At 30.3% G+C, this 10,528-nt stretch overlaps 1 protein-coding gene across 1 annotated transcript; it reads right to left on the reverse strand.

Moving 5' to 3' along the window:
• Positions 1-370: 370 nt before the first annotated feature.
• Positions 371-1,669, reverse strand: LOC127095490 (uncharacterized). Its single transcript, XM_051034171.1, has 5 exons — positions 1,498-1,669; positions 1,222-1,315; positions 888-1,065; positions 468-740; positions 371-376 (listed from the first exon to the last, which is right to left on the reverse strand). Exons 1-5 carry the CDS (start codon positions 1,667-1,669, stop codon positions 371-373), a joined length of 723 nt encoding a protein of 240 aa, XP_050890128.1.
• Positions 1,670-10,528: the final 8,859 nt, after the last annotated feature.

Below are 10,528 nucleotides of genomic sequence, written 5' to 3' on the forward strand. Positions count from 1 at the left end.
TTCTCAAGCAAATCCTCTAGGTGTTTCTTTAGCTCACTCAACTCTGAAGCAGACATCTTATAAGGCGCCATTGACACGGGACTAGTACCAGGTACTAACTCTATAGCAAACTCCACCTCACACTTTGACGACTAATCACTAATGTCATCTGGGATACCTTAGGAAACTCACACACAACAGATAAATTTGCAATCATTCTCTCGCTTCCCCCTCTCAAGGATGTGAACACCATGAACACTTGAGAACTCTCTCAAGGATAACCCTACCTATCTCGCGGTCATGAAACTTGACTCCGTACTCTTCTAGGATTCAAGAAACTTCATTGATTTATCAAAACAATTGATAAACACATGATTGAACTACAACCAATTCATTCCTAGAATAACATCAAGTTAACTTAGAGGCAAATAAACCAAGTCAACTCCAAAATCTCTACCATAAATTTTCAAAGGACAATTCAAGCACACCAACGAAGTAGTCACTGGACCATTAGTTGGGGTATGAATGACCATGCTACCACTCATAAAAAACACTTCCAAATTCAATCCGTACACATACTCAGTAGATATAAACAAATGTGTAACAACCATATCAATAATAGTATTAAAAGGAATACTATTAATAAAGAACGTACCTCCAATCAAATTATCAAATGCAGTAGTCTCTGTCAAAGACAACGCAAATTTTTTCCCTCCAGACGGAGCCTTCTTAGATTTCTCACACTGAGTACTAAAATGGCCCTGGTCTCCATAATTAAAGCAATTCAAATCATTACTCCTGAAGTCAGCAGGTCAGTGACCTGGCTTCCCACAATTGAAGCAATTCATAATTATGCTCTTGCACTCAGAAAAACAACATCCAAACTCACCACATTTGAAACATCTCACAGAAGTAGGAGTCCCTTCCCCACTTTGCTCTTTTCCACCAGTAGCCTTCTGATTAGCCTTATGCTTCCCTTTTTCATCTAGAGCACTATAAGATTTCCCACGACTCTGGTCTTTCCCTTTCTTCCCACTAAAACTCTTATAGTGAGGAGATCGAGCTCTTCTATCCTCATCATATATTCTGCACTCATTTACCCACACAAAAAACCGGCGAATATCCTGATACCCAATACCTTGCTTAATATCAGGTCTCAAGCCGCTCTCGAACTTGATACACTTCGACCCCTCAGCATCGATACTATTATAGTGTGGACAAAACTTCACTAGTTCTTAAAACTTAGCAGCACACTCCGTAACTGTCGAATTACCTTGTTTCAGCTCAAGGAACTCAATCTCCTTCTTATTACCCATGCCCTCACGGAAGTACTTCTCTAGAAAATGAGCTTTGAATGCAACTCAAGTAATATAAGCACCTACAACCTCCAATCTCTGACATGCATTATCCCACCATTCTTCGACTTCCTCCGACAACATATAAGCACCAAATTGCACCTTCTGAGCTTCAGTGTAAAGCCATCACTAAAAAAATCTTCTCAATCTCTCTGAGCCATGCCTGTCACCTGTGCATTCTCTAGATCATATCTTCCCTTAAAAGTCAAAGGATTGTTTCTCAAAAAATTTCCCAATCCACGGAACATATCTCCATCTTGATTCTGCTGACCCTGCAACGCCTGACCCATCAACTCCAAAGCATAGGCAATTGCACGATCATTTCTTTCAGCCATTACTCTACACACCAGCAAAGATTTATTAGAAGAAACATGCGTCGACAATTTTCATACACATGTCACATTCTAGGGAGTAAACATCATTATAAAAACTTGACTAGATGGACCGACCTTCTCTGATACCATTATGTAATACCATCCTTTCCGACTCAACAAATAATTAAGTAAAACATATAAAACACATATATTCTCCCATGGATGCTACTCAACAACAATCAAACTCATATTTGAACCACATAATTGAAAATGAAATAGTTTGATAAGCAGCGGAAATTATAAAATACTTGGCATTAAAAGTCTCAACAACATTATTAGTTTGAAAAGTGATTCATCATAAAAAAATCAAAGGAAAGATATGCAACATAAAATAAATAAAAGAATAAATTATTCCCCTCGTGAAACATATTAGAGTGAATCCAACTATGCGACTTGATCGACAAGCAACTAAAGAAGCACAACATCGTCCTCAACCGCAAGATCTTACTCAGGTATCTGATTGTCTGTACTCTAGAGGAGCACATACGCAACAATATAAAAAGGGGGTGAGAATACGTTCAAATAACAATTGATGAACAAAATAAGCAGAGTAGATTCATACATCACAACATGCACCATAATATCATGTATTCATATTTCACCCACACCATGATTAATAACCAACCACACAAATCATACAAGAGTATTCATCAATACACAAACATCTCATTTGAACAGCCATTATGTAATGCAATGCAAGATTGACTCAACGCATGCTCGTCATGGTTCCCACTCTGAACCAGACTCACAAACTCAACTTTATATGCATGAGGTACCGACTCAAAATTTGTTTCTTCATATGAACCGAGTCCCCTCTCTGATCCCCGAGCCCCCACTCTGAGCTCGAAGCCCCCACTTTAAGCTTATGACAAGTCACTAGTCCCAACTATAACTCGTGAATCGCCTCTTTCACAACAAAGATAACATATGATGCATGGCATATAATCATGCAACGATAATAACACAATCGATGAATACAACCTACTGTAACTGTAAATAATCACACAATAACAACATCGTAAGGATTACATCCCCACTCTAATTATAGTTCATCATGCATTCAACATATTACGAGTAGTTCTCACTCCGAACCATTCGTCTCATTAATTACCAGCAAGCATGTACAATAATTTACACAATTATACATATAATTCACAATATATATTCACACATTGAACATACATTCACACATCAATTGTCTCATAAGGCACTACCACGAGGTAGCTCTGCACGTTAGCTCTCTAGAGCCTCAAACAACACCTCATTTGGACATATGGAACTAAAGTTATGGAAAAAATTATCGGGTAATAAAACATGGTTCAGTTCAGAAAATTTTCAAAAATAGGCTAGCATCAATCGATTAACATGGAATGTCAATCGATTGACATCAAAACCGTTTACACACTGCGTTTCCAATTTTTCTCTTTTGGGCTGCATGCAATCGATTAATTCATTGCATTAATCGACTGTCATAGTTAAAATTTCCATATTTTTCTAAAATAACACGCTTGCAAACGATTGCCATATCATGGCAATCGATTGACACAAGTCCAGAATGCAAGAATCTCAGTTTTCTCACACGTACTTCATCTTCTTCATCCCATATCCCTCATACACCATCTCAACCCTCATTATACCATTCAAATTCATCAAATACACATTCTACTATGATCAAATACATCAATTACTCACTGATTAACATCAATCCATCATTTTTATCATGAATTGATCAATTATGTTCATACTCTAAAACACCCAATTGTAATACAAATTTATCATATAATCAGTTAACTCAAGAACATGAAGCAACATAACATCAAATACAAATTTCCATCAGTTTATGGCATAAATACAATCACACTCATCATTTATTAGATTATCATAAAGCAATAGAGAAAAGAAAATCCTTATTGGAGATTAAGAGAAACTTCTCCATCCTTTCATGATTAAGGTACCCTTAGATAAATAATCTCTCCCTCCTACCTTGTAATTCCATAAAAAAAATCTTCTATTTGATCTACTTCCCAAAGCCCTTACTCTCTCTCCAAAAGCTCTTTCTCTTTAACCTTCTCTTTTCACATTATGTCAAAATGCTCTAAAAACCTTATTTGTTCTAATTTTCTAAAAATATATACTAAGCTAATTAAATTCCTAAAATTTATAATTTTGGCCAAACTAAACATCAACTTCTCTCCACTGACCACCTAATTTTTTATTATTTCACTTTTATCCCAACCTTTACTATTCTCTCAATTCTATTAATTTAATTAATTAAATCTCACCAAAACTAATTAAATTAACACAATTCATCACATGAAATAATTATTTAAATAATTTTATCAATTAAATCAAATAAACAATTAAATAAAATACTAATTAAGTCGGAGTGTTACAATCACTACCAAGCAAATGAGGATGAATATTAGGGGAAGTCCCCAGTTGACCAAGACTCAATTCATCTCAAATCCATTCTACTCGATAAAAAGTATAGAAATAATTCACATGTTAAGAGCAAGGTATAATCTTTGATCTCCACTTTCATTATACTCATATTGAATCAAGAAATGATTTAGGCATTAAAGTGTTAACCATGCAGATCCACCGCGCGCCACCGTAAAGGAGATCAGAGCCATTGTTCAAGATTACCAGCTATCCAACTATCTTCGTTTCCTCTTAGACGGAGCTCGAACATTCATTTCAAGTTCTGGAACATAACATATACCTTTAAAGATGAATGTATATGATGTTGTGAGCTCAAATCTGCACCCATGCATATGATGTGTAGATTTTAGTATTTATTGTTTAAATTTTTTTACCTTTTATTATTAATATTAGGTTTAAATAGTCTTTTGGTCCCTGTAAGTTAACGAGTTTTTGATTTTGGTTCTTGTAATTTTTTTGTATCTGAGTCCCTATATCTCACTTTTGTGTTGGTTTTAATTCCTGAAAGCAAAATCCGCAGGAAACCTAAAGATTTTCCTGTGAATTTTGACTTTAGAGACTAAAACCAATACAAAAAATGAGATATAGGAACTCAGATAAAAAAAATTACAGAGATCAAAAATAAAAATTTGCTAACTTAGATAGACCAAAAAACTATTTAAGCCTTAATATTATTATGTCTTTAAAAAACAAAATTCATGTTTTAAAATCTAGGAGAGTGAAATATGTAACCATATATGATGAGAAGTCGAATGATTATTTAATTACATATATTTGATAGTGATGAGTGATAACCCAATAATTATATATTTTGTAAAAGTTCATATTATTTTTCTTTTAGTGTAATATATGCTTAGTTTTTAGCTCCCACTAACCGAAATTTCTAGATCCTTTACTATGGGAGACTAAAACTAAAACCAGGACAAACAAAAGTTATCTGCATCTACTACTCATTGAAAAAGTTCTCATATAAACCCTGCACAATAAAACCTAAAAAAAGAAAACAAAAAAGAGTACAAAGCATTAACCAACAAAATCACTAAGGAGAACCCTTGCTAAACAATTATGAAAAACATACATGATTACAAAAGTAAAGCCTAATCAAACTTATATTTGAAATTCAAACTGCATTCTCAACCAATTATACAAAGTAGGAAACTAAATGCAAAAGGAGAACATTTGACTTTTATCACATTATTGTTGTAATCAATTAGGTTAGGAAAAATAATAGTTTAGGTGGGTCATGATTTCAATGAATCAATGATGATTTTTTTTTACAAAGTACTATTTTTTTCTCAAGATTACAAAGTACTTTTATTTCTTTTGTAATATGTGTGTTTGTTCTAAATAAGATTTATTGCTTATATCAATGTCATAATCAAGGCTTAATATGGTATCAATTCACATATTATAAGCTTAATAATGACTAGGTTTAAGCTTTTTGTTGCTATATTCACAATCACAAGCATGATTATCTACTTGATGTGTTGTACCTAATTTCAAAACTAATGCGTCAACATATGGAAAATGATCTTATAGATTTCTTGTAAAGTTGTATATTATTATATAGGTTCAATTATTTATAAAGTTTAGGTGTCCCCCAAATATGTTCAATCTTATAGGTGTACTACTTTTTCAATGTCACCAACAAATTAGTTTGTGTTTTGGAGATACCTATCTTTCCTTTTAATTATTTAGCTTATAGACCAATAGAAAAAGAATCGACAAAATTCAAGTGTGTATTAATTATTATTATTTTGGCAAATAGAAGTTGTAGCCTTGAAAATAAAATTCATTTAGATCCAACAACTTGTTTCCTATCAAAGTGATGGAATTAAAGATCCTATGCACATGTTTGGTATACTTCCAAGGACCATGGAGAAGCTTCTTTCTTAGGTCAAATCCAATATTATATGTCGTCTATTGGAGAAAAAAATACAAGACATTGAAATCAAATTCATTGCATCCATAGACAAATTATATTAAGAAATTAAAATACTAATAATATTACAAGACATGGAAATCAAATTTATTGCATCACCTAAATACTATTATTTAAATAGCCACCTCATTGGGTGTAAGAGATTATGTTGCTTTTTTATTTTCTATATGAACCCGTTTGTTGTATTTTTTCAATGAAAAGAATAATGTTTTTCTTAAAATTAATGATATTAATCATTAGAATTTTTTTTATCTATTTGCTATAAAAGAAATATAACTATAATATGTAAAAAAGATTTTAATATTACCACAAGTCAGCATGCTTAGATATATACCATATGTAGAAAATTATTCTGAATAACTATATATTTTAAAAAATAAATTCATATGATATACAAAGACCAAATATGTTTTTTTAATAATATTAAAGTAGTTTACTTATATTTTATGGCCAGTTCTATTGCCTATTAAAAAAACAATTGTTAGACAAGTTAAACTTGATTGTTAAATCTAGTATAGATTAAACATGTTAGTAAAATCTTATAAGTGTGTAAACTTGAGAGTAAGGGAGAAATTAAGTGGTGTTTGAGGGTCATTACAAGAGTTCGATTTTGTAAAAGTTAGGAATGAAGTTAACTTTACTTTATTACACACAAGTGTCATGTATAGTATTTTTAGGAGGTTACATTAGGAGGTGAGAGTAGTGAAGAGGTTGAAAGGTTTTAAAGTGAAGCAGGATAATGAGATAATGTGAGTGAGTGTGTGATGTGATTTTAAAAAGATTTTTATGTGTAATGAATTGTGGAAATATTAAATGCATGAAATCATAACCTAAGAATATAACAAATAAAAATTACTTATAGTGGTTCATGTGTTGTCATTGAAAAAGAACAATCAAGCATATTCTCGGAACGTGTAAATGTAATGGGAGTGATAAAAGACAGAAACTAACACTTGTACACCCATGACATGATCACACCTTCCTTGAATTGTGAAACTATAATTTTTTTTTTCATAATGATGAATGGTTTTTTTTTTGTCACACATGTTATTTGAGTGATGAGGTGGTTTTCGTTGAATATTTCTTACTATCCAATATAAGTTTTTTCTAGATGTGATGACTTATACTTCCATTGATTATTACGGCCATAAACCCTTGCATCATATGGTTCTTTGAAGGCTTAGGGCTTATTTGAAAGACTTTTAATTATTTCCATTGATTATTAAGGCCATAAACCCTTGCATCATATGGTTCTTTGAAGGCTTAGGGCTTATTTGAAAGACTTTTAATTACTTCCATTGATTATTAAAGCCATAAACCCTTGCATCATATGGTTCTTTGAAGGCTTAGGGCTTATTTGAAAGATTTTTAATTTTTAATTTTTAGTTCTTAAAATATGTTTAATATATCTGTTTTAAAAAATTGTTTTAAAAATGAGAATGAGAAAAAAAGTTGTTTGATAATTAATTTCTTGAAATCTGTTTTTAGGAGTGAGAAAATATATTTGATTATTTAATTTTTTTAAACTGTTTTAAAAATATAAAGATGATAAAATTCTTTGATAATTTAATTTTTAAGTTTGATTATATTAAATAACAAAAAATCAGAAATAATATTATGACCATTTAGTCCTAACGAATAATTTTTTATTTGTAGATAATAGAGTTAAAGAAAAAATTATATCTAATTAAAGATGTTTATTATATAATTAAATATTTTTAATAATGTAGATTGATTGATAATATAAAAAATATTTATATTAAAGTTATTTATAAATTTAATCAATTATAAAATATTTAACATTATTAGTTAATTTGTAATATATTATACAACAAAAAGAAGTTAAGAAAGTACAGTCTTATAAATCAAAAATAATTAAAGCTAATCTATAATATATCATATATTTTATTATATATGCATATAAAGTATAAACTGATGGTTGGTAGTAAAAGAAAAAATAAAATAGTATTTATCAATCTAATTGTATAAAAGTTTTATATTATTATATTTGTGCCATTAGTAAAAAGTGACATATTTTTCTGTGTTTTTTTTATTTATTCTTGAAAACAAAACTGAAAAATAAAAGAAAAAACATATTTATATTGTTTTGGTTTTTTAGTTTTGAAAACTGAAAAATTAAAAATAGTTTTGCAAAAGTATTTTTTAAAACAAGTCATTCAAACTGGTTTTTTGTTTTTAAGTTTTTAAAAATTAAAAAAATAGTTTTTAAAAACTAATTCAAAGAAGCCCTTATTCTCTAGAATTTTCTGTCTTGCCAAAGTTTTGTTTGTCAAATTCATTGTTGAGAAATGTCTTTTTTCCTATTCTCCTTTCCTCTTTAACAAACCTTTTTCAAATATCATGATCAATAAAACTATACGTCTCATGTGGAGGCTTTAAATCGATACTATTTGAATTTGTAATATAATCTATTATGATATATGTATTAAATCCCCTCCAACACTCACCAACATATAATATCCATTTCTTTACCAACTTATCATCTTTTGAAACAATAAAAACATTTCATGTTTACATAATAAATTTGGTATTAGTGTTAAACAAAAAAAATCAAATATACTTATAAAACAAATCATGAAAGTTAAAATAAATACTCCAATATTAATACATATACTTGTTTTCAAGTCAGTATCAACATATCTCCAATCATCTAACAAAATTCTCGCTTTGCTTCGACCAAGAAATATCGCGTAACTTTTAAAAGTTGTAGCATTTTCACCATAATACTTCCCACTTTTTAAAAATCAAAATCGATCGGAATACTAACACCGATGTTGTGAAATTTTGTCAACTTGACTATCATTGTGCACCCTAGAATTTTTTATGCTTTTAGTCTTAGTAGAGGTGGTTATAGGAGTGGTGGTTGTAGGAGAGGTGGTGGTTGAATCACCCATATATGTATAAACAACAATAACGACAATAAACATTTTACTTAACACAACATCAATATTTTCTAAGATCACTTCATAAGTATAGCCTCATAATCATTTTACTTAACACAACATTAACATAGAAACCTTAGAGAACTTCCTAAGAATAGCCTCAACAAAGACACCTAATGTGATATTGATGGTACATATTATATATTTTACTTAACACATTCCTAACAATACTTCATAAGAATAACTTCATAAATATTCCACTTAACACAACATCAACAAAATCAACACTAAAAAGGAAAAAAAAAAGCTCATTTTACTTAACTAATGGTACATATGGACTTTTTTCAAAATCACTACTAAAAAGGAAAACCCTATTTTACTTAACTCATGGCACATATGGACTTTTGTCAACATCAACACCAAAAAGGAAAAACCTATTTCCATTTTTATCATCATAATCAGAATAACATAATTTATAACAGAAAAAATAACTTCTCTCAACATAATCTATAAACAATGAGCAATCCACACTACAAAAACTAATATTTCAAACCTATATGCATGGTTAAAGTGAGTTATGCATCGAATATATGATGAAGAAGATACGATAATGGTGGAGGAAACTTTGTTGATGTTTGATTGTCTTTCCTTCATTTCAAGATATGTTGGTGCTTCAATGGCGTTATGGCGTTCGAAAGGAGGAAACGTGTGTGTGTTAGAAGAGTTAATGCTAGAACACTTAAGTGTGTTAGAAGAGATGGAATTTAGAAAATGATTATGGAATATGAGTTTAGATGTTATTCCATTTAGATGGAGAAAATGAAGATAAAAATTGCCTAGGGTATATTTTCTTAAAAGATTGTTCGGTTTTCCAGGAGAATGAATATGAAGTCAACGTTGAAAATTAAATGAATTGTTAGAGTCTACTTCTTGGAAATACATACAAATGATATTTTCACTCGGATTGACAATCCAATAGAGGGAATAGATAAATTTAAAAAATAAAAGGAGAAAAATGTCTTGTGGAGTAGGTAGTTGATATTTTTCTTGGTTTGAAGACTCAACTGAGAGAATAGATAAATTATAACTAATAAAAAATAAGAAAGGCGCAAAGTTAAATAATTTAGAGTAAAATTGTTAAAGATGGATTTTGATACTCGGTCCTTGAGCCACATTTTCTCTCGGTTGGAAGTCCAAACTGAGAGAATAGATAAATTTTAAGTGAAAAAATTAGAAAGACGCAAATTTTACAAAAATAAAAGTAAAAAAAAGGTGAGTTTTGAGGATTGGTCCCTTGCCCCATTTCCTCACGGTTGGATGTCTCAATTGAGAGAATATAATGTATTTATGTTTTAAAAAAATTGAAATGTTGTATGCCCGTGGATTATACCTCAGATTTATGTTGCCTAAGGTGAAAGTCTTGTCATAAAATATATTATTTGTTGTAGTGTGTTTGTCAATATCTTTGTCATCAAAACTTACATGAATTAATTACTCAGCAACTAAGGTTTTAATGATATACACCTGATAAGT

The sequence above is a fragment of the Lathyrus oleraceus genome, chromosome 1, assembly GCF_024323335.1.
Source record: "Lathyrus oleraceus cultivar Zhongwan6 chromosome 1, CAAS_Psat_ZW6_1.0, whole genome shotgun sequence".
Classification (NCBI taxonomy): Eukaryota; Viridiplantae; Streptophyta; class Magnoliopsida; order Fabales; family Fabaceae; genus Lathyrus; species Lathyrus oleraceus.